At 48.8% G+C, this 23108-nt stretch overlaps 1 protein-coding gene across 2 annotated transcripts in view; it reads left to right on the forward strand.

Moving 5' to 3' along the window:
• The window catches only part of adamts17 (ADAM metallopeptidase with thrombospondin type 1 motif, 17), a 56145-nt gene that overhangs the window by 26377 nt on the left and 6660 nt on the right, over positions 1-23108 (forward strand). The window contains exons 8-19 of one of the 2 annotated variants that reach the window (XM_086191316.1): positions 1921-2026; positions 6268-6408; positions 8083-8233; positions 12273-12374; positions 12524-12669; positions 12890-13059; positions 14298-14425; positions 16970-17090; positions 18016-18090; positions 19851-19931; positions 21003-21160; positions 21423-21582. In XM_086191316.1, coding sequence (XP_086047442.1) covers positions 1921-2026; positions 6268-6408; positions 8083-8233; positions 12273-12374; positions 12524-12669; positions 12890-13059; positions 14298-14425; positions 16970-17090; positions 18016-18090; positions 19851-19931; positions 21003-21160; positions 21423-21582 — 1539 coding nt within the window. The remainder of the gene's footprint in view (positions 1-1920; positions 2027-6267; positions 6409-8082; positions 8234-12272; positions 12375-12523; positions 12670-12889; positions 13060-14297; positions 14426-16969; positions 17091-18015; positions 18091-19850; positions 19932-21002; positions 21161-21422; positions 21583-23108) is intronic. The other variant, XM_086191323.1, reaches the window with a different exon arrangement.

Below are 23108 nucleotides of genomic sequence, written 5' to 3' on the forward strand. Positions count from 1 at the left end.
ACTAAGTTCGAGTTTTCTACATGTGATGATGTATTTGCATCCCATGCTCACATTCCCCTGAACCACCAAACTATTTCACTTAGGTAACATGCAGCTCTCATCAGTTTACTGCTAGTTCACTAATTAGCAGCTCAGTCGCAGCGCACTAAACATGGTGCAGCACTTCCTGTTGTTACTTGTGTGGTCCTCACTTCCCACTGTCCTGCTCCAGTGAGTCATCCGCAAGCTGGCAAACGTCCCTGTTCCTGGGACTTCTTTGGTATTCCATGCACATGCAGCGCTGTGCATCCCTCCACAGTAGCACGTTCTGATACAACAGCTGTTCAGCAGAGTAATTCTGCATGTGAGTGCATGTTGCTGTTTTAATGTAGCTGATAGGACGTTCTGTGTCGTGCTGAGCATCAGCGCGCTGCTGCACTCAGCTGCATGGAGGAGGCGCTCACGAGTAGGAATAGTTTATTGGTTCTTGGGTGAAGTTCTCCACGTTGTCTGCTAGGCAGCCGGCCTGCCTGTCACAATTCCAAACTTGCCTTTGAGTTCGGCTGATTCATTCTAGAAGGCCAGTCTGTGCGTCTAACTTCAGTTCTCATGCTCATGGCTGAGGTGCACTGCTCATCCGAGCGTGACATGTCCCACTGAGGTGTTAAGCTTTATTTGTCGTTACGTGTCTGAGCAGCCTTGTAGGGTCCAGCGCCGGCGCTCACTGCGGCGCTGCACAGCAGCTCACTTCCTCACCACCTCCTCTGGTCTGGTCTTTTAGAGTGTAGCTGCTCAACTTTGATTTTGTGCTCACTGCTCTACTTCAGCAGCCTTAGTTCGGAGTGAGAAGGAAGAGTAGGTGTCGCGTTCTCGTCACCAACTGGTGTTTCAGGGTGGAATTTCAGTGTGATACAGACGCCCACAGAAGAATAAATCCAGCCTCCTGCACAGGTCACGTGATCAGAATGTGGGTCCATGTAGACCAAACCCACAATGTTAAATCAAGCTTCCGCTCCAGGTCATGTGTCCCTGTCATGCTTATGTACTGTCCGTGTTGTAAACTATTGAGCCATCAGCCAAAGGGACATTTCTTTTGAATATCTTGAATAAAGTCATCAGATGTTGGCGGGTCATGAGGCCCCGCAGCAGCCTCAGTCTGCTGGCTGCTCACTCAGCTGGTGGACTTGATGATCCGGACGGTAGTGAACTCGTTAGTGACACTGCAGTTAATTCAACGTTCATCCAAAGTAATTGATTCCTCCTCATCAGCAGCTTCAACCTGAACCCTGAGGCCACATTCACATCGCCATGGTGACATCAGGCGTGTCTTTGCTGGATGATAAATCCTAAACTTCTCTGTCTGGCTCTCTGTTCTTTCCCTTACTGACATTTTTCACTCAGAAATCCCATCTGGCTTTGATTGTCTTATCCTTGTCAATGGTTTAATTTATGCTTGTCTGGATTCAAATGAGCCTCCGTGGCCACGTTCCAGAGGCCGACACAAAGCAGGTGTGTGTGTGTGTGTGTGTGTGTGTGTGTGTGTGTGTGTGTGTGTGTGTGTGTGTGTGTGTGTGTGTGTGTGTGCGCGCGTGCGCGCGCGCTCTCTTACACATGGAGATCTGAAACTTGGAAAATGGCCGATTTGTGTTTTTTTTTGCCGCTCATGTGCTCCAGTCAAACGAGTCTGGAGGCCAGCAGCAGGTGAGCGTGGGGACGACTGTAGACATCTCAGGCTGTCCGTGAATGCTGTCAAACTTAGATCAGCTTTGGACCCTCAGAGAACTTTCATCTGTAACATTTGAGCTGCTGAAGTTGCAACATGCTGATGGGCGGCCCAGGCGAGCTGTCGCCCGGGAGAGGACCCGTGAGACCTGATCAGATGTCCAGTTGTTTAGCACAAGAATGCCAACTCCTGCTCATGAAACTCTCTCTGTGTTGCAGGTATTGCGTATCTGGGTGGCATCTGCAGTGCCAAGAGGAAGTGTGTGTTAGCGGAGGACAATGGGCTTAATTTGGCCTTCACCATCGCCCACGAGCTGGGACACAAGTAGGTTTCAGTGCTTGAACGTCTACTTGACCCAGATTACACACTGGCTCTCTTGTCTGTGTTTCTGCTGCTGGAGTGCAAATGTGCTGCAGGGACCAAACTTGTCTCCACTGACATGAACGCATCATCCTAATCTTTACGTTAGAGGTCATGGTCTGTTTATGGTCAGCAAGTCAAGGCCGCGTCCTGTTTTCCAATGATGTGGATGCAAATTGTCCTCAACCCTGCGGGAGGGAGTGTCAATGATTCCACCGCTACATACTCAAGTGACTCAGCTGCAAGCCGAACCAGCGTTTCCTGAAGGGACCATCCTGACCATCCCGTCATCACGGCAGGACTCACATTCAGAGATTGTGAATGCTGACCTCAGAGTTCTAAGCAGTAACGCGGCTGGAGGCTGGACCGGCGCCTCCTTTGACTGACGGACGAGTTGCTACAAAGCTGCAAACACTTGCAATAAAGTAGATGTGACAGTATAGCTGACTATTTTCTTCGATTGTACCAATATTCCAGCCCCTAAAATCAATATTGTATCACAGTTTATGACGACAAACTCGCATCAGAACTCAAGCATAAGGACACATAACTCCATGACCTCGTAATCTGATTCCTGTTGGAGTATTGACGGCCTGCTAGGCCAGTGAGTGCGCCTCCGTGCTGCAGCTCTTGTGCTGCACTCTCTGATCTGGGAATCTTGTCAGGAAGAGAAAAATGCCGCATAGCCTTGACAACGTGGGTCGTATTACCAGAAAATTAAACTAAGACTTCCTGTGCAAGGGACACAGATGGAGGTAATTTCTAAAAGACATCCGCGTCCGATGGTGATTTCACCCCCTCAGCAGCACAGACACTGAGGAGTGGCGTGAAGGTGGAGCGTCCTTATTTGTACTTGAGTCGTTCAAGGATAACAAACTTTATTTGTTTTAGTCCCTGTTGTCAGTGGACGACTTCCTGACTAACGTTTGCTCTGACAACAAGCTGTAGCAAGCAGACAGAGCACTGGAGACCAGCATCTGGCCCCTCCGATCATTCATGGTGTCACGATGAACACATGAAGGTCTTTGCTTTTCTCTCCAGCGGCGCCACAGGAGGTTGGGCCTTCATCGTAGTCATCATCTTCAAATGGAACCGCCTCATATTGCATCATGTGGCGTTTACATGCACTCAGTGTTCCACATTCTGGTGTTTTCCATGATTCCAAACATGATTATCTTCCAAGGAAGGTGTTTCCATGACTCGGGATCCTTTATATCCAGCTAATGTGTGCTTGGCTGTCCAGGACGGGTCCTGCGACCCAGCTGACCTCAGCAGATCCCCCATGTGTGAATCAGAAGCTGCTGAGCCTGGAATCCAACCACTTATGCAATTCAGAATATGGACTTTTTTGGAATAATAGTGGAATATTAATGTGCATGTAAATGCACTGAACAGGAACCCGCTGACTGTCAGAAACACGGACTCAACTTCCTCCGGACTCTTTTCATTTCAACCCTGCAGGTTTATTGAACTGGGACTCTGGTGGGAGACCAGCTCACTGCCCCGGTCTCTCTTCTCAGAGGATTGCAGAGGAACACAGGTGGAATTTGTTGAATGACCAAAGCCACAGAGGTTAAACGCGTCACTCGGCCTCACACCACAAATGAACACGCTCAGGTGTCAGTTAGTGGGAGGGGCTTAATCCTTCCACAGGTGCCTCTGGAGTCCACATGTTTGTCTGTGCTCTGGAAGTCCGTTCATTTCCTGTAGAACCTGGACCTCCACTGGCTTTGTGAAGCTCCTCCTCTTTTATTCTGGGTCCATATTTGCTTTGAATACTTTAAAAAAAGCAGAACTTTTTAATGGATTCCAGTTGAAACGTCTGCTAGCAAAAACAAACTGAGGCTTCACGTCGTATCCAGGTTGGGACGCTTGATCATCATGTAATCCGTGACACACCTGGAGCACGTTTATGTTGAAGAATTTGACAGATTTCATATTTTCCATGTGAGAATATAGAATGAACCAGCTCGTGAACAACAGCCATGATGACATTTAGATATGAATTCAGTCGACTCACTCGGTGGACGGCGCACGCTGCACTTCCACAGAGAAATCAGGACGTATGAAAATTTAATCCATGTTTCGAAAATCATGTTTTTCATTTGCAGGGTTTATAAAAGCAGCTGACACAAACTGGAATCCCACAAGTACACATTTGCAGCGACACACTGGTGAGGCAGCAGTGTGGTGAACTCCCTGCAACAGTAACACACGTGTAACATACTGATGGAGGTTCAGGGCCTGAGGGAAGCTCCAACAGGAAAGATCCTGGCCCACAATGCATACGTGCACACAATGCACGTCTGTGTGAGAGACACGTGTTTAAAGAGGGAGGGTGTGTGTGTGTGTGTTTCCTCTTCAAGCCATGACCTACATTTGCAAATTAAAAACAACAACTTGGTCTGAAATCCAAGCAGAGACTCACCAACTAATAAATTACAAGCACAGACTCAATTCTCTGCTGTGGTGAGGAGGAAGCAGCAGGATCAGGTTACATCTCAGGACTCGTGTCCTCGTCCACACCGAAGCATCTTGGAAGCAGCAGGACGGGAGACCCGCCCACCGACACGCCGCCGTGCCACTGGTCATTTAGTTCTGATTGCATGTGTCATTGACACAAACACCTACAATTCTACAACTGCAATACTCCGATGTTAAAAGAAACAGCAGACCTGAATACTTCTACATCATCACAGATGTGCCAGCCAGCAGGACGTGATCACGCTCAGGGTCAGAATGCTAACCAGCTCCATTTGAAGACAGTTTCCTGTGGGCAAGGGAGCTGTTTTTATTTGACTCCGTCAACCAGAGGAGGACCGATTAGTCAGGCTGATATCTGGCGGTTTGGATAGAAGACATCCAGCTCATGAGGCCCATTAATATACAGGCACATCTGCCCAGTTCGCACCATACAGAAAGTTTCTGAAATCACTCGCCAACATGACGCAGCTCAAGTGTCATTGGAACAACAAACCAAGACACTGCTGCCGTTTACAGTGCATTACAACTTTATTAATATTCCCATTTTTTATTTTTTCCTTTTTTTATTTTTTTTTACAAAGTTTAGTTTTCATTGCCTGTTGAACTTGGATTCGTGAACATAGTTTGAGACGAATCAGCGCAGCACAACTTGAAGTCAGACTTTTCTGTCTCATTTGTCTTTTTTTTCAGATGCAACAAGAAAAAAGGGGAAACAAAATCAGTCAGAAATGTTGGCGTTGTCTTTCTCCTCATGGTCGCTGATCTCTGAACGCCAGACATCAACCAATCCGCCCACTTGTAGTTCCAGCATCAGCCTCAGTTTACTTTTTACTTGTCATGTTCACACCTGGAGCATCAACAGTAGAGTCCCAATTTAATAAACAGTACACAGAGTCAAAGTACTTGGTGTACTTGGGCACAGGTATACTGCAATTTCCATAGTTCCTCTGAAACAAAATCCATGTTAGACACCTCAGTCCTTTCATAGCTGTTTGACTCACTGGACAATGAGCTGTGTGTGTGTGTGTGTGTGTGTGTGTGTGTGTGTGTGTGTGTGTGTGTGTGTGTTTATGTAACACCACATGCATGTACGGGGCTGTAGCAGACTTGGTGTGGGCCAGCTTCTTACCTTTCCTGGCCTCCAAAGCTGGCACAGAGCTGCCTGATGAAAAATATGATACCTCTTTTGGGGCCTGGTGCTGCTGCCGCCGAGCCGCTACCATGCTCCTACACGTTGGCACGCCTGTCAGGTGAATCTGGCATCAACTCTGTGCAGCTTTATGTGTTGCGAGCAGTGAGATAAGATTCCTGCTCTGATGCCCCGGTGACTGAGGACATAATCTGCTGCCTTTGGCTCACACCGACGTCCTGGCCAGCTCACTACTTTCACTACCACATCTTTCATGTGGAGGATCAACTGGGTCCAGTTCTACACTTCCTGTACATTTCAGCCACCTGACATCTGACCTGATAAAAAAGTCTAAAATCATGATCCAATATATTCTGGTCTTGGAAGCTCCGCCCCTCGATTTTATGACATGGGGAAGTATTATCGGGCTTAGAGGAGGAACTTCTCTGATTTGAAACCCTTACTCCACCTGATCAACTGAACCAACTAGTTTGATGTGACAAACTGAAAAACCCCGAATGAGAAGGTGTGTCCGGCCCCGGTTGGTACTGTAGGTAACAGAAGGGTGAATGTCTCCATGTCTCCTCTTCAGCATGGGGATGAGCCACGATGACGACCACACCACCTGCACCGGCCACTCCCACATCATGTCTGGTGAATGGGTGAAAGGAAGAAACCCCAGTGACCTGTCGTGGTCGTCCTGTAGCCGTGATGACTTGGAGAACTTCCTCAGGTGAGACAGATATCAAAGCACGTGTGTCTACAAGGCAAAAAAATATTTCTAGTTACAATTTTGCACAGTTATGGTCCCTGAGGGCAGGATGTTGTTCATCAACACTTCTGAGCTCAGGTCTACATCAGATCCACCAGTAAACACCAGACCGGTGGATGGTGGAGGTTCAGGTCTACATCAGATCCACCAGTAAACACCAGACCGGTGGATGGTGGAGGTTCAGGTCTACATCAGATCCACCAGTAAACACCAGACCGGTGGATGGTGGAGGTTCAGGTCTACATCAGATCCACCAGTAAACACCAGACCGGTGGATGGTGGAGGTTCAGGTCTACATCAGATCCACCAGTAAACACCAGACCGGTGGATGGTGGAGGTTCAGTTCTACATCAGATCCACCAGTAAACACCAGACCGGTGGATGGTGGAGGTTCAGGTCTACATCAGATCCACCAGTAAACACCAGACCGGTGGATGGTGGAGGTTCAGGTCTACATCAGATCCACCAGTAAACACCAGACCGGTGGATGGTGGAGGTTCAGTTCTACATCAGATCCACCAGTAAACACCAGACCGGTGGATGGTGGAGGTTCAGGTCTACATCAGATCCACCAGTAAACACCAGACCGGTGGATGGTGGAGGTTCAGGTCTACATCAGATCCACCAGTAAACACCAGACCGGTGGATGGTGGAGGTTCAGGTCTACATCAGATCCACCAGTAAACACCAGACCGGTGGATGGTGGAGGTTCAGGTCTACATCAGATCCACCAGTAAACACCAGACCGGTGGATGGTGGAGGTTCAGGTCTACATCAGATCCACCAGTAAACACCAGACTGGTGGATGTTGGAGGTCCAGTTCTACATCAGATCCACCAGTTAACACCAGACTGGTGGATGTTGCAGGTTCAGGTCTACAAGAGTCTAGAGGAGCCTACAGAGGTCATGGAGGTCATTAAAGGTCATCAGGGGGAAAACGCAAGAAGCCTGAAGCTTAGTGGTGGTGACCTTGAAGTCATGTGACCCTGGTGTAGCTCCTTCATAGGCTAACGTTAGCTTAGCACTGCTAACGTAGCATCCAGACTTCCAGCATCATCAGAGGGTTCATTAGTGAAGATGATCTTGATGAACTGAACCTGGAAGATCATCAACTTCTGTTCACCAGAGCTGATTTACTGATTCAATCACCACAATCACATGGAGCGATCCTATTGGCTGCTGTGTGAAGCATGTGATCATCTCCTGGTTCCTCCACCTGCTGTGACCTCATTCCTTAAATTTTGTCTCTGTTCCTTCATCTCTGGTTCATTCCCCTGAGTTCCTCTATGTAGCAGTTCCATTGCTTTGTATTCCACACCAGTTTAGTTTTGTATTTTTGGATGAATAAATAAATATCAAGTTCTCATTTCCTGCTCGCCTGATGCGGACTTTTGCTTTTGGGTAAACTTTCCTCAACAAACTGAGACATCAACAGGGAATATACCGAAAGAAAAAAACAGTTTATATTGGCTTTAATATTTCTCAACTCTTAATAACAAGTACTTCTCAAGTGTCTCCAGCTGAAAATATTGCATAGAAGGACATATTCAGATTTTTAAAATGTAAACAAAAACAGGACAAGTTAAAGATAAAAGAGGATATAATCTTAGTCTCGCAAATGCGCCCCTCCTCCAGGTCCAAAGCAAGCGGCTGTCTGTTGCACACAGACCCGCGGAGCCGCTACCAGGTCCGCCTGCCCCCCAAGCTGCCAGGAATGCACTACAGTGTGGACGAACAGTGCCAGATCCTGTTTGGAACCAACGCCACGTTCTGCAGCGACATGGAGGTACACCACACTCCATCTAAAGGTCTCATTGTATATTTTGATTGAAAATCTGTAACTATATTTTGCTCATCAAGCAATTTCATGGAGAATAAACACAAAATTTTCTCCAGCAAAGGTACGACAGTCGTTTTAGCATCCTACTTTGAATGGGAGCAGCGTGTTTGTGGCTCCCTCGTACCTCCAATGGCATGTTAATGATTGTCTTGTTCCTGGGCGACCATTGGATATCTAGAATTGACAACTTCTCTGAAGACCTGGTCAAGTATGTAAGTATGTTATGTCCTTGATGGAGGCTCACTTGGCCAGATGCTAACAGAGGCTTGAAAATACCTGCTTTTGTCTGCCAGTGACCAGAACCAGGAACCATAGTTATTGTGGAGGATACCTCCAGATGATGGTCTGTTGGTGACTTCAAATGGGGTCTTGTTTACCATGTTCTCCTGGAGAACCCCACTCCATGTTACTTATGGTACATAAGTATATGTTTGTCTGAAAGCTTGGAGTTGTGAAGCATTTGATGACGTTTTCAGAGATGATGGAGCCTATAGACTTAAGTTTCTGGTGGATGGAATTACATCATCCATCCATCCATTTTCTTATGCTTATTCCTGTTAAAGGTCACGGGGGGTGGAGCCTATCCCAGCAGCCTTCAGGCGAGAGGCGGGGTTCACCCTGGACAGGTCACCAGTCCATTGCAGGGCCAACATACAGAGACAGACAACCATTCACACTCACATTCACACCTGCGGTCAATTTAGAGTCTGGATTAACCTGGTCCCCAATTGATGTCTTTGGACTGTGGGAGGAAGCTGGAGTACCAGAGAGAACCCAGCAGGAACAGGGAGAACATGCAGACTCACACAGAAAGACCCCCATGCCCGAGCCGGGACTCAAACCTGGAACCTTCTTGCTAACCACAGCACCATCGTGCCGCCGGAATGACATTGTATTCTCTTCATAATTTAATGATCTGAATGATTGAAATGTGAAATGTGGGGATAATTAACAGCCAAATCTGTTCTTTTATGTTGCCTTTTTAGTCAACTGTTAAACTCAGTGGCCTCTGGCCCCTAAGAATATTTTTAGTCCATGTGCCCCGGAGCCAGGCCTGGGGTAGGGGCATGTGGGCGAGCGCCTGGTGTTCGGGCGCATGGTGGTCAGGCCTTTGCCCATGGGCTCCGGACGGGCCCAGCTCGAAAAGGTTACAAAGAGTAGTAGGCCTCACATTGACACATAGATCTGGGTCCGGAACCCAAGTCCTTGAGAGGCCTTCTCTGTTTCGCTGGAGTTGCCCCAGGTGAGAAGCGAGGGCTGGGGTGGGCTTTCTGATAGCCACCAGACTCTTCCTATGCATTGGGGTTTACCCCAATGGAAAAAAGGGTTGCTTCCCTGCACCTTCAGGTCAGGGAACGGGTCCTGACTGCGGTGGGTACTCTTAACTGCTGTCTGCGCTGCTGCGCCGGACAGCAGTTAAGAGTACCCACCCTTCTTAGAGTCCCTGGGAAGGGTGCTGGATGGTGCCCCAATTAGGGACTCCATTCTCCTACTGGGGAACTTAAACACTCACATGGGCAATGACGGCTTGACCTGGAGGGGTGTGATTTGGGGGAATGGCAGGCCCGACCTGAACCCGAGTGGTGTGCAGTTATTGGACTTCTGTGTGAGTTGCAATTTGTCCATAACTATCACCATGTTTGAACATAAGGATGTCCATCGGTGCACATGGCACTAGGACATCCTAGGTCATAGGTCTATGATCGATTTTACTGTCGTATCATCTGACCTGCGGCTGTATGTTCTGGACACTCAGTTGAAGAAAGGAGCTGAGCTGTCAACTGATAACCATCTGGTGGTGAGTTGGATCAGATGGCAGGGGAAGACGACGCGCAGACCTGGTAGGCCTAAACGAGTAGTGAGGGTTTGCTGGGAACGTCTGGGGAAAGAACCTGTCAGGATGACCTTCAACTGCCATCTCCAGCATAGCTTTGACCGCATCCCAGGTAGAGTGGGGGACTTAGATTCCGAATGGACCATGTTCCGCTCTGCCATTGTCAAGGCGGCTTTTGTGAGCTGCGGCCATAAGACGGCTGGGGCCATTCGTGGTGGTAATCCCTGAACCTGCTGGTGTCACCAGAGGTGAGGGGAACCGTCAAGCTGAAGAATGAGGCCGACAGGATGTGGATGGTCTGTGGGTCTCCAGAGGTAGCCGACCGGTACCAGCGGGCCAAGTGGTGTGCGGCCATGGCGGTCACCGAGGCAAAAACTCAGGCGTGGGAGGAGTTCGATGAGGCCATGGAGAATGACTATCCGTCAGCTCCAAAAAGGTTCTGGCAAACAGTTTGTCACCTCTGGGGATAAGGTGGCAACTTCCCACACTGTTTACAGTGGGGCGGGAGGCTGCTGACGTCAACTGGGGAGATAATTGGAAGGTTAAAGCAGTGATTGTGGATCAGATTTCTTCAACTTGCCCTCCGGTAGCTGAGGACTCTAGCCTCCCTGGACCCCATTTGGATCACGCTTGCACTGCAGCACCTTTGCATTCAGAGATCTTCTCAGGTCACTGATGATGGTGAAAAAGAACACTGCTTGTTTATTGTTGCCATGCCTGCATGTATAATCCACTTGTTTCCATGGCAACTGTCCAGACCAGCTGGAGCTTTAGATTATTGTTTACATGCTCTACCCGATAATGATTCGTGGAACAAGTGAAACTTGAGATCTGTTTTCAATAACTTAGAGGAGCAGTAGCGTGGCGCAGACGGCCCAGTGAGGTCTGTGGTCACCTGCACCGGCGCTCGACTGCTGGCATGATCCAGTCTCACTCTCATCTCACTCTGTTTCTGTGGCTGTGAGCCAAACCAAGAACGTGATACAGACCACCAAAACTCTTAGAATTAGCACAAGAAAACCTTTGGAGCAGTTTGTTGTAAATTCTCTGTTGCGCCTTCTGCGGTCAATCCAGAGAACCGCTCTGGTTAAGCTCAACAACAACCACTCAGATTTTAACAGACTGGTCCAATTAGACGAGGTATCTTTCTACAACCTGGGTATTTAGTAGACACCAATCTAGGAAGTAGTCCGTCATCTTCTGCTGAATCACCCTGAAGCACCCTGATAGTCCATCCGGTGCTTTCACGATTGCTTTAACCTGGTAGAATGAGTAACTGTAGTCTAAACCACAACAGATGGAACACAGATCCTGATTTTTCCTCTAAACCATGACGCCCTCACCTTCAGCTTGGGTCCCAAAAGCTTCCATCACAACAGTCCGCCTGCCACCAGGTTTAGGACCAGTAAGACCAGAATAATTTGTCAAGTGCAGCAAATTAAGAATTGTAGCTATATGCACTTGGGTCTTAATTTCCAATTCCACCATCCCTCCATCCCTCCATGTTCCCCCTCTTCTCCTGTTGAGGGTGGTGGGGGTGGAGCCTATCCCAGCAGCCTTCCCCCTGGACAGGTCACCAGTCCATGGCAGGGCCAACACATAGAGACAGACAACCATTGGCTCTCCCAGCCACGCCTACGGTCAATTTAGAGTCTGGATTAACCTGGTCCCTCTTGATGTCTTTGGACTGTGGAGGAAGCTGGAGTACCAGAGAGAACCCAGCAGGAACAGGGAGAACATGGAGACTCACCCAGAAAGACCCCGTGCTGCAGCTGGGGCTCCACCCACAACCTTCTTGATGGGGGCCACAGTGAGGACCACTGCTCCACCCACAACCTTCTTGCTGGGGGCCACAGTGAGGACCACTGCTCCACCCACAACCTTCTTGCTGGGGGGGCCACAGTGAGGACCACTGCTCCACCCACAACCTTCTTGCTGGGGGGGCCACAGTGAGGACCACTGCTCCACCGGGCCGCCCCACACTTTCAATTATTTATTAAATTTGTTTTTAAAAATGTGGAGTTTGGAAATATTTTAATATATGAGATTCATCAGATGGTGATTTAAAGCATGAATAAATTCTGGTAATAATAGGACAACCCCTCTCATCATCCAGGTGTGTGTGTGTTTTTGTGTGTGTGTTTTTTGCAGCACCTGATGTGTGCTGGTTTATGGTGTCTGGTGGAGGGAGATGCATCTTGTAAAACCAAGCTGGATCCGCCTCTGGATGGAACCGAGTGTGGAGCTGACAAGGTAAACCCGTCCCACCGTCTGATTACCAAATGTCTGATGTTGGAAGACTTGGTTAAACATGACTGTGTGTGTGTGTGTGTGTGTGCGTGTGTGTGTGTGCGTGTGTGTGTGTGTGTGTGTGTGTGTGTGTGTGTGTGTGTGTGTGTCAGTGGTGCAGGGCAGGTGAGTGTGTCAGTAAGACCCCCATCCCCCAGCATGTGGATGGTGACTGGAGTCTGTGGAGCCAGTGGAGCATGTGCAGCAGGACCTGTGGCACCGGAGTCCAGTTCAGACAGAGGAAGTGTGACAACCCCCCGTAAGTCACATTGTCGTGTGTGTGTGTGTGTGTGTGTGTGTGTGTGAGAGATAATATTACAGTTGATCTAAAACTTTCACTGCTGATTTGGGGTCAAGAGCAAGTTTAAGAATCTCTGTAGTGGAGCCTCAAACTTTGATCTCTTTTGCAAAAATTCCTAATATTGTTTATTCCAAATTTGATATTTAAGGTGTGTGTGTATGTGTGTGTGCGTGTGTAGGCCTGGTCCTGGTGGGCGACACTGTCAGAAGGCCAGTGTGGAGCATAAAGCCTGTGAGGGTCCTCCCTGTCCCAAGGGGGCGCCCAGCTTCAGAGACTTGCAGTGTTTGTCATATGATCGACATGCCAGCAAAAAGACAACCAGTATGCTGACCGCTATTGTTAATGATGGTGAGATACACACGCTTGCACACACGCTTGCACACACGCTTGCACACACACGAGCCCTTACATCAGACTACAAAGCAGCCTGAGACACATCAAGACGGAGCGACATGAAGGGTCGTCTTACAACACAACATATCATAACAATTTAGTATTCATATTTACATCTCATTTACCAGGAAGATTGTGCAAATGTCAGGCATTCTTTCGTTCAACATATGCGTACTAGTTTACTTCTCACCTCTAGATGGTGTATTTTTACCTCCAGATGTTTCAGATGTGGACAGTTCACATGTTCACTGGTCTGGCAGCATCAGGCTCAGACGTCAGTGCAGTTGAGATGTGAGTGGTGGCTCAGCTGCTGTCTGGCCAGTCAGGCAGGAGATGAAACTCGAAGCATCCATCATTTGAGGCCACATGGAGTGTAGCCGTTGTTGGACAACAGATCTACACTCTGAGGCACTACCAAAGTACACACGTGTTGTTGGTGGAGTACAAATAGACCTGTTTGACGACAAGCTAAGAACTTTCAAAGTGACGTTTTTCTGATTGGAGATCTGATCACCACCTTTGACACGGTGTCACATGGTTCTCTCCCGCCAGTTGGAAATGTTCAACTGGCAGGAAACCATGAATGATGAATATTCTCGTGCTCCTGGCGCCCAGGGCCACCGGCACCTTTACCCTGAGGTATCGTGGTGTCTCGGGTTGATCCGGACTCCACACCAACTCTGCTGGTGTACTTAGTAAGTTCTTGAAGATCATGGAGCTCCTACACTCAGGAACAGGCTGGTTCTCTGTGTTGGGGGTAGTGATAGATTACTTTTCGGCAGTACTGGAGTAACACAACACATTTCTAATAAAATGTCAGTAACACTGCAGTCGCTGTGGTCAGGTCCATGCTGTAGCTTAGTCAGAGCGCTCACTGTCCTCCTCTGCCTGTCAGGTTGGTCAGCAGTCAGCGAGCAGCTTCTAGTCTGCCACCCCTGGAATGTGGAGGCTGCATGTCGATCGGTGTGTCACATATTGACGGTTTCCTTCGGTTCGTAAAACAAACCCGTTCCAGTGATGCCGCAATACTGGGATTCCTGATTAGGACTCATGGCTATTTTTGTTTGCAATTTTAATGTCAGACAATGTGATTGATTCAGGAATGAAACATTGATTCACAATTCTTGAGTGAATGGATTTATTCCTCCAACTAAATGTGTGTGCGTGTGTGTGTTCCATGTGTTTGTGCACAGAGAAGCCGTGTGTGTTGTTCTGCAGCCCGGTTGGTCGAGATGTCCCGGTCCTGATGGCTGACAGGGTGATGGACGGGACCCCCTGTGGACCCTACGAGGCCGACTTGTGCGTTAATGGAAGGTGTCAGGTATGACTAACACACACACACACACTTCACTCTTAAAGTGTACTTTGACTCTCAGTTACCCACAAACGTCATTTAGCTACATGTGTATTGAAAATGTCCTCATAATAAAGAAACCAACTTACCAACATCTGATCCTGGAGAAAACCTCATATTCTGAGGTCCTCAGTGCAGCTGTGGAGCCATGATGGCACCAGCTGACAGTCATGTGACCAAAATTCTACTGCACTGAAGACACGTTTAACTTCTCCTCACGGAAAAGTCACCATTGGTCTGTTGCCATGGAGATGAGGGTTGTAGATTGACCCGGACAAGGATGTTCAGTCAGGGCTGAGAGGGTTAAAGTTGCGTAAGGAGGGCTGACCACAAACACACACACACACACACACACACACACACACACACACACACACACACACACACACACACACACAGACTTTGAAGAATGTTTCAAATGAGAACCATCTGTAGGAATGTGTGAAGTGAGATTCCCAGACCTCTGTCATCGTCGTCCTGTTGCCGTGGGTAACGTTGGCACCAGCAGGACGAGGGTGTGAAATACAACCACCTTCAGTTTGGATGCAGAAGCTTTAAATTGTTATGGAAGCTGACCATCTCGGTTCCGGTACCTTCACCGGGTCGCTAATGTTCTGGAATCTTAAAATCTGAACCTTTCTGATTGTGTTTGTGTTGTGAGCACACACCCCCTTTAGAACCAGTCCAGTTCCAGGAGCCGTTCAGAGACAGTTCGAAATAGTTCTATGTGTTTTGACAGCAAAAGGACTGTCAACCTGAAACGGGTTCTAGCAGCTCTCCGCTGGTCTAGAACTAAGCACCGCCCACATTAGGGGGCGGGATTGAGTGAAGCATTAACTATTCAGCACTGCTGCTAAGCGAGTTGTGTTCAGTTGGTTTTGGTCACATTTGGACCAAAGAATCCAGACACGTCAGGTGTGGTTCTCCACGAGGGTCATCATCGTTTACCGCCGTTGTCACCAGCACTCGGGCCACTTGCTCCTCTTCTTCGCCTGTGATGGCGGTCGGCTAACAGCATTAAGGCATGTTTGGATTCGATGAGATGAGGTAAAGTTCTCCTTTGTTAGTCCTGTGGCGCTCACCATATCAGGTACTTCAGGTACTGAGCTGGAGTGGCGGTGGTGTTGCTTGGAAGGTGTGTATGATGACATCACAGCGCGGGTTTGAGGCCCCTGGAGACACAAGCCAGTTGTCAGACTCTGAGGAACGGCCCTCGTCCTTTCGACATCCACAGAATGTTCTGAATTTCATCTGGAGGAGGGTTTTCACAGCAGTTTGCAATGACCTTGCAGCACATGTGCTAGCTCCTTGCTAGTAGAACGGGAACACGCCATTCAAAGCCCGTTTAAAGCCTGGTTTTCCGCTGCGTGTTTTTGTCCGTCCTCCACAGCTCCACAGCACAGGTGCTGTCTAGAAGAGCTGCGATTGGCTCCAGCTGTAACGTGACGCAGCATGGTGGAAGTTATGTGTCGCTTCCAGAAATATATTCAGAGTCTTATTCCTAAGTTCCGGAGCAACACTCCAGGTCCCGTTCTCTGCTCACATGATCAACGGCAGGAGAAATGCTGCTGAGAAGCTTCCTAGCGTGTAGCTCTACTCTGGCGAACCTCGTCATATCAACAGGATGCTCAGAATAAGGAGGACTGTTGAGCGCATGTAAACAGTGCTAGCCTGCCTTCGTTAGCCGTTAGCCGAGCCGTGGCATGGCTCCGCACACTGCTCCCCGGGGGAGGGTGGTGGAGTTTATTTGGAACTGGCGTCCCAACTACAGTCGGTCTTTTGTGTTTATTTGTAAAAGTTGGATGCCTGTACGTTTGGGAGGAATTCCCCATCCCTCTGGCTGACAGAGAGAGAGAGAGTCCAGAGAGCAAAATATGGATGTAATTATCAGGAGGCGCATGCTCACCAGCATGGGAGCAGAGACTCATGGATGCTTCACTGCAGGATCACCTCTGATGAGGTCAGCTGACACTCGCGCTGCTGAACGCTGAAGAACATTTGAGAGGCTTCTGGGAAGTTCTTCAGAACCAGACAGACGTTACTACAAGAAATGATGGTGATCAGGTGATCATCTTGTGATGCTCTGTCATGACGTCCATCACGTAAAATCTCTGCATGAGAGGCAGTGGGCGGAGCTCCAGTGAGGTCATTCAGGTCAATCAGTGTAAAGGTGATTAAAAACAAAGTTTTCAAAGAGAGAAATGGATGATAGACGCTTACTGTGATGGAGTTACTGTCTTTGTATTCATGGAAATGTGATGTGATGCTGATCCTGAACCTGAACAAGCTTCTGCTCTGGATCCAGCGGGTGTCTCAAACCTCACGACGCCGGATGTCATGGTTCCTCTCATATGAACTCACCTGCTGGTGTCCTCGGCTCACTGCAGTTGAACTGATGGATTTTAATGTCCGGGCTTCATAGCACCTGGTGGAGAGATGCAAGACTGCACAGGCTGCTCTTATCGTCAGAACTTTAGGAACGCTTCTCATTCCCTGTTGTTTTATTTGCAGAAAATCGGCTGTGACGGCATCATCGGCTCGTCAGCTAAAGAAGACCGCTGTGGCGTCTGTAATGGAGACGGGCGCTCCTGTAAGATCGTGAGGGGAGACTTCAACCACACCAAAGGGATGGGTGAGTGTGTGGGGGCGACAGCTTCTGATCTGAACAAAACCTTTCTTCAGCGTGACGCTCATCTAAGCTACAGGCCGTTCTGCTTTCATGAGGACGAGCGTGTTGGAAACAACCCTATTGACTGCATGAGGCCGTTTCCCAGCAACCTTGGTCGGTCTGAACCGCACCAGCAGACCTCAGTCTTTCCTGCCCTCTCCTCCTCTGATTGGAGCTTCTGTTTGATACAGGAACTTGAACTGATTGTCAACTCAAACTCCGACAACCATTTGCTTGCTTCAGCCACGCTGCAGGACGACCACGAAGAAGCCCAACACAGCAGCATAGCGGCCACGAGTGTTTCAGAGGTGAAACTGTAGCATGACGTTGCCATGCTAGTGCAGAAACAAAATGGCCATCAGTGGGATAGGTCATGTGATTAGGCTTTGGCACTGAATCAGTGTACCAAAGCTCAAGCTTGGATCTCAACATTTCTCATGGAACGTCAGTTTGCAACGATCTGTGACCTTTAAACAGGAAATTACCGTCTAGTTCCCATGTGTCCTGGAAAACCTGGAAACCTGTTATCAGTTATGTAAACCTCCTGGAAAAGTTCAAAGTAGAGAAATACTGTGAATGAGACTGTGGAAAAGTCTGCAGTGCACGGAGTAACCCTGGAACGAAGATTTGTCAAGGTCAGACCTGACAGTGCCGTCAGGCCTGGTTCTGCTGCGGGGCTGCACCTCGGAGCAGTCGGTACCCGTCTGAACGCTGGCTTATCCATCCTAGCAGAGTCGATGGGAGAGCCACGAAAAAGCAAAACGGGAGACTGTGTGTGTGTGTGTGTGTGTGTGTGTGTGTGTGTGCGCTAGTGTTTGCATGCGCTGACACACAAATGCTCATGTGGTCCGCAGCCAATGTGACCTCCTCGTCTTGTGTCGTCCTCCAGTCACCAGAGCGCAGTGTAAGAGGGTTTCTACCTGTGTGATGGCCAAACCCCAGGCCATCCCCAAGTGTTTCTCATGTAAGATGCATGCTGTGTGTGTGTGTGTGTGTGTGTGTGTGTGTGTGTGTGTGTGTGTGTGTGTGTGTGTGTGTGTGTGTGTGTGATGGTGGGGGTGAGAGAAGCAGTCATCTGTGGGCTCTCCTGGGGGATGTTGTCTGAAAGCTGAGTTACAGTTATGCAACCAGCTGTTTGACCGTGTTACCTCATAACCCGCCGTGTGGAATGCCAGGGACGCATTCCTTTAATCCAAGCTGTTTCCTTCTCTCCGCCACTGCCAGATGGACCAGTAACGGCGGAGGCGGAGGAAGCAGACGCCTGCATTGAAAAGCTTGCCTTGACATTAACCTCACAAACACTCTCATTTTAACTGAACCTCTTTAATTATCAGAAGTTGCGTGAACCCAGGCGAGCCCACGGCGGTCTGAGCCGAGGTGGACGGGCAGGTTGGTGGATGGTAGACGGGCACATCTGGCTGGCTTGCAGGGTGGGGAGGTGTTGCTCAACCTTTTGAGGAAGATGTGTGCAGGATCGCTTTCAGCTTCCAACATTTTGTGATCTGAACTCAAGCTGTTGAAATGCAAGTATGATATCCACGCAGATGACAACTTCCTCTTCCTCGCCTTCTTCTTCACCCGTGCTGGCAGGAACGCTGGCTGCTATCAGCACATCCTCACGCGTTCATGAACACATCATTTTTTTACCAAACCTTCTGCTTTGTTCAGGAGTGAATCTGATTTCTTTCGGGGTTTAAACCAGAGGAGGAATGCGGATGCAGTTAGAAGTGAAAGATGGGGAGCAGAAGCAGGTTAAGTTTGTGAGTGTAGAGAAACTTCCTGCTCAGTGAAATGAAGAATTTTGTTAAAGGGACGCAATTAAAGGACTGCTAAAATATTTGAACCTGTAATATCAGCCAAAACACTGTCATGCTGGAATATTCCCACCTGTCCAGAAGTGAAGCAGTAATGAAAGGAGCAGGAGTCACGGTGGAGGATGTTCATTTTCACTGACGTGGAATTTGCATTTCATCTCTTGGGGACATTTGACAAAATGTGTGACGCTTCCTGTTTGATATCAGAGGGAGAGTGTCACATGCTCGCTCTCTTTGTGGTACTTCAAAGTTCCAAGGACGTTCAGGTACGTACGACATACGTCAAGCCAAGTACTGTCAGCCATGATGGTAGAAACTGGACAAACAAAGACCTTGACCATGACAGGTTAGGCCTCCGTGACAGCCACCACGGTCCACTCGTACTCAGGGACTCTGGAAGACTGTATGCTTGTTAGTATTTTATGAGATATTGGAATATCGTGAACAGGGTTTTTGTTCTGTGGGGTCATAGAGGACCAGCAGTTGTCTGGTTCTGCACCGAGGTCTCGTCTCGGTCCTTCTCTTCCCTGTCCCTCGCTGCCACATGAATGCACTGAACTGAAGCAGGCAGTTTTCATCTCTAGCAGCTCCTCACTGCCAAGTCTCCAGTTTTTTTAATGGATTTCCCTACCAATCCAGTATGTTCTACTTTCTGTTGAAATATCTGGTCTGGACCTCAGAAGTGGACCCATGGCAGTAAACCCTAACTCAAACCCAGGTCACCTAGGTTACCTAGCCTTCCGTGCTAGCAGCTCTCTGAGGTGCTGCTTCCTGTAGGCAGGGTCAGACTGGGACTTCACTTCCGGCTGATACGAGTTGAGCAGGTGACGGAGCCTCTCTGATAGGGACCTGGAAGCCATTCCTGTTTGTGTCAGAATCTGTTTTCACTCCTGGTCTCTGTCTCTGCCAGGCTACATCGAGGCCGTGGTCATCCCCGTAGGAGCCCGCAGGATCAAAGTGGTGGAGGATAAACCGTCGCACAGCTTCCTGGGTAATGATGCCTGTTGGTCACCGTCGCTGTCACTGTAACGTGTCACCTTCCAGACGCCTCCGAGCACCACGCGTCGCTCGGGTAGCGTGAATGAAACATCCTCATTTGTTCTTGAAAGTCTCATCAGTTCCAAGTTCTCTAGACCTCCTGCTCAACATCCAGAACTTTCCCCGACACTAGGGAACTTTGGTGGAACTAGCGACATTACAGCTGCAGGAACCAGGGTTAGGGTTACGTTTGGGAACAGTCACCCACCGACAGGTCCCAACTTCAGTGCTTCCTGAAGTTCCAGGAGCTTTGGGGTCTTTTTCTGCTGAACAAGGGTTAATTGGTTCAATACTGCATCTTGTTTCAAGCATTTAACAAAATCCAGAAACTGACTGGATGCACACGTGAGAGGAAAGCTCATGAATGATGGGCCGATGACCAGGTTCAGGCAGCTTTTTAGGACGACCTGCTACTAGAAGATAGACAACTTCGTATGCTTCAGCAGCTCGATGGGTCCTCAACCACCATCTAAACACAGACAACCACGGGCTGCAGGAGCCTTTGGTTCCAGGACAAATGAAAAAAAAAGATCCCTGGAAATTTTGGCTCATATGATCTCCAAAAGGTCATGATAAATGTTACAATGAGGATGTAAGAACACGGTCCCTCATGGTTCTCCGTTGCTCAATAGAAAACATTTCCAGAACGTTCTCGCTGGTGCAAAGGAGTCCTCTGGCTCTTTGAAGGGCAGGGAGATGTTATTTTGTGGCTGATGAGGGCGGCGCCCTTGAGAGCATGGAGCCGAGCTGTTCTGGTTGTGCATACTGCAGATTCCTGTGTTAACTAAATACTTGAGAATCAACCCCCAGAGAAACGGAGCTGCAGCTCAGGACCTTTGGTGAAGAAGCTGAATCTTAGATAACGACAAAAAATGACTTGCTCTTGTTTGGATTCCCCCAGCAGACCCGAAGACCTAAAGATGAGAGATGATGATTGGTGGTTCAAGGACCGGGAAGTGCCAGTGACAGCGGTTTGATAAGAACGAGTCACATGTAAAAACAAGTGTCTCCTGTTTCCCCGCAGCCCTCAAAGACGCCAGCAAGCGGTCCATCAACAGCGACTGGAAGATCGAGCTGCCGGGAGAGTTTGAGCTGGCCGGCACCACGGTGCGCTACGTCAGGAGAGGATTGTGGGAGAAGATGTCAGCCAAAGGGCCCACAAAGACGCCGTTACACTTGATGGTAAACAGAGCAGTTACATCGCATGACGCCAGCATTACTGCCGCTGGTTAACCCTTCGAAACCCAAACCATATCCGGCATGCCTCAAACGTCCACTGGAACTTAAGCTTGAACGAAAAAAGGTTCTGGTGAAGACAAACAACCGTGATGCCGTATTTCTAGTGCTCAGTAGGAAACCTTCAGTCCTGAAGCGTCTTGTTGTTAAGAGGCATCTTTTCTTCATTGCTTCATGTCCGCTCGGCTCCTGTCCATCGTGTCCCCAGGTGCTGCTGTTTCATGACCAGAGTTACGGGATCCACTACGAGTACACGGTGACCCTGAACACATCGCAGGACCGGAGCAGCGAGGAGCCGAGGGAGGCGGAGCATCTCTACATCTGGACCCACAGCAGCTGGCTGGACTGCACTGTCCAGTGTGGAGGAGGTGACACACGCACACACCAGTTTGACTGTACTGGGGCAGTAACGTTGCACAACAATCCCAGTGTGATGTATTTTTATTCCAGCAACAAAGTTTGAAATTGTGTCCTTTTTCTCTCTGTGAAGACACAAACTCCTGTTGTTTGCACTTCTGTCAGCCAATCATAACTCTGGTGGTTTTGTCAAGAAGGATTTTCTGCATCAACGTGCGTCTCAGTCACATGACAGGTTTGGTTTGTTGTGCTCTGGCAGTATGAGGAACTGCTAGGATGTTGGGTCAGAAATAGTCTGAAAGGTGGTTAAGACGCCTTGGAAGTGTTTGGGAAGGACAGTGAAGAGCTGTGCACACGTCACTTCCAGCTGTGAAAAATAATCTGAAGCAATCAAGCAAGAACATTTCGCAAATGCGGTCTGGTCGGTTCCAGACGAGCATCGTGCGGCGAGGCTTTGGCCGTCCGTACGATCGCCTTCAGGAGCCTTCAGGCTGGGTTTGATTCTGAGCTGCACAAATAAATGTGACGAGACCTGATGAGATGGCGCTTTATTATCCCTGAGACGTTTACTTGGCAACAATCGCATGTAACCTTGCCAAGACATTCAGAGACGCCAAATATAACCACAGATAAGATCAGACGAGCGTTCCATCTTGGAAAGCAGCCAGGAGCTGGCCTGCGTCGCCATGGAAACGCAGTCAAACCAAACTACACAATCCTCACAAGAAAACATCGTGAAGGTCTGTAGACTTTTCTGACCACGTAAGACGTCACTTTCTGTTCATTGTAGATCTTTAAATGCTCCAATTTATTTTGGGATCTTTTGCTCAATAATATTCAAAATGTATGAATGAAATTTCATGGTGATCAAACAGCATAAAAGTATAAAAAAGGTTATCAATGTTGTGAAAAGCCCCACAGAGTGGGTGAGTGGTGCCAAATGCACAGGGCCTGAAGGGGGCGCCAGAAACTCTGAACAGAGGTTTGTACTAGTAGACTTTTCCAGGATGCTTCCTGTTTTGAATGCAACTTCATCAAAGTTCCTTGAGGGCACCTGGTCCATAGCGTTGCCTAGCAACTAGGACAACTTGACTTGGTGGTTTACTATAGGGGAGAGAAAGTTAATAATTTGACCTGCAAAGTCTCATGGAGATGGGAGTGGTGGTCTGAGGAGAGTGGGCGTGGCATGCGGGGTTTTAAACATGCGATGTAAAACGCTGGTGATGGTGTTGGTCCGTGGAGCTGAGCAGAGCAGTGCAGCAGAAACATGAATTCATATTCATTAGCGCTCCAGAGCGGAGGAATGAATCCGTGTTGGAACAGCCACAGGTGGGGGTCCGCTGGCTAGACAGGGGCCAGAGCTATGGGGGCTGCGCTAGCACACACACTCAGAACACGGGAGGCCTAATTATCTGGCCGCACTCTCCACTGAGCCCCCTGATCCTCTTACTGCACTTGAAATGTTAGTATCCAGCACTCAAAATATTCCTGGCTACTTGAATGTGAGTGGAGTACTTTGAAGTTGCAGCTGACTGCG

The sequence above is a fragment of the Aulostomus chinensis genome, chromosome 2 (assembly GCF_037954235.1).
Source record: "Aulostomus chinensis isolate RoL2024-O1b breed Wild chromosome 2, RoL_Achi_v1.0, whole genome shotgun sequence".
Taxonomy (NCBI): domain Eukaryota; kingdom Metazoa; phylum Chordata; class Actinopteri; order Syngnathiformes; family Aulostomidae; genus Aulostomus; species Aulostomus chinensis.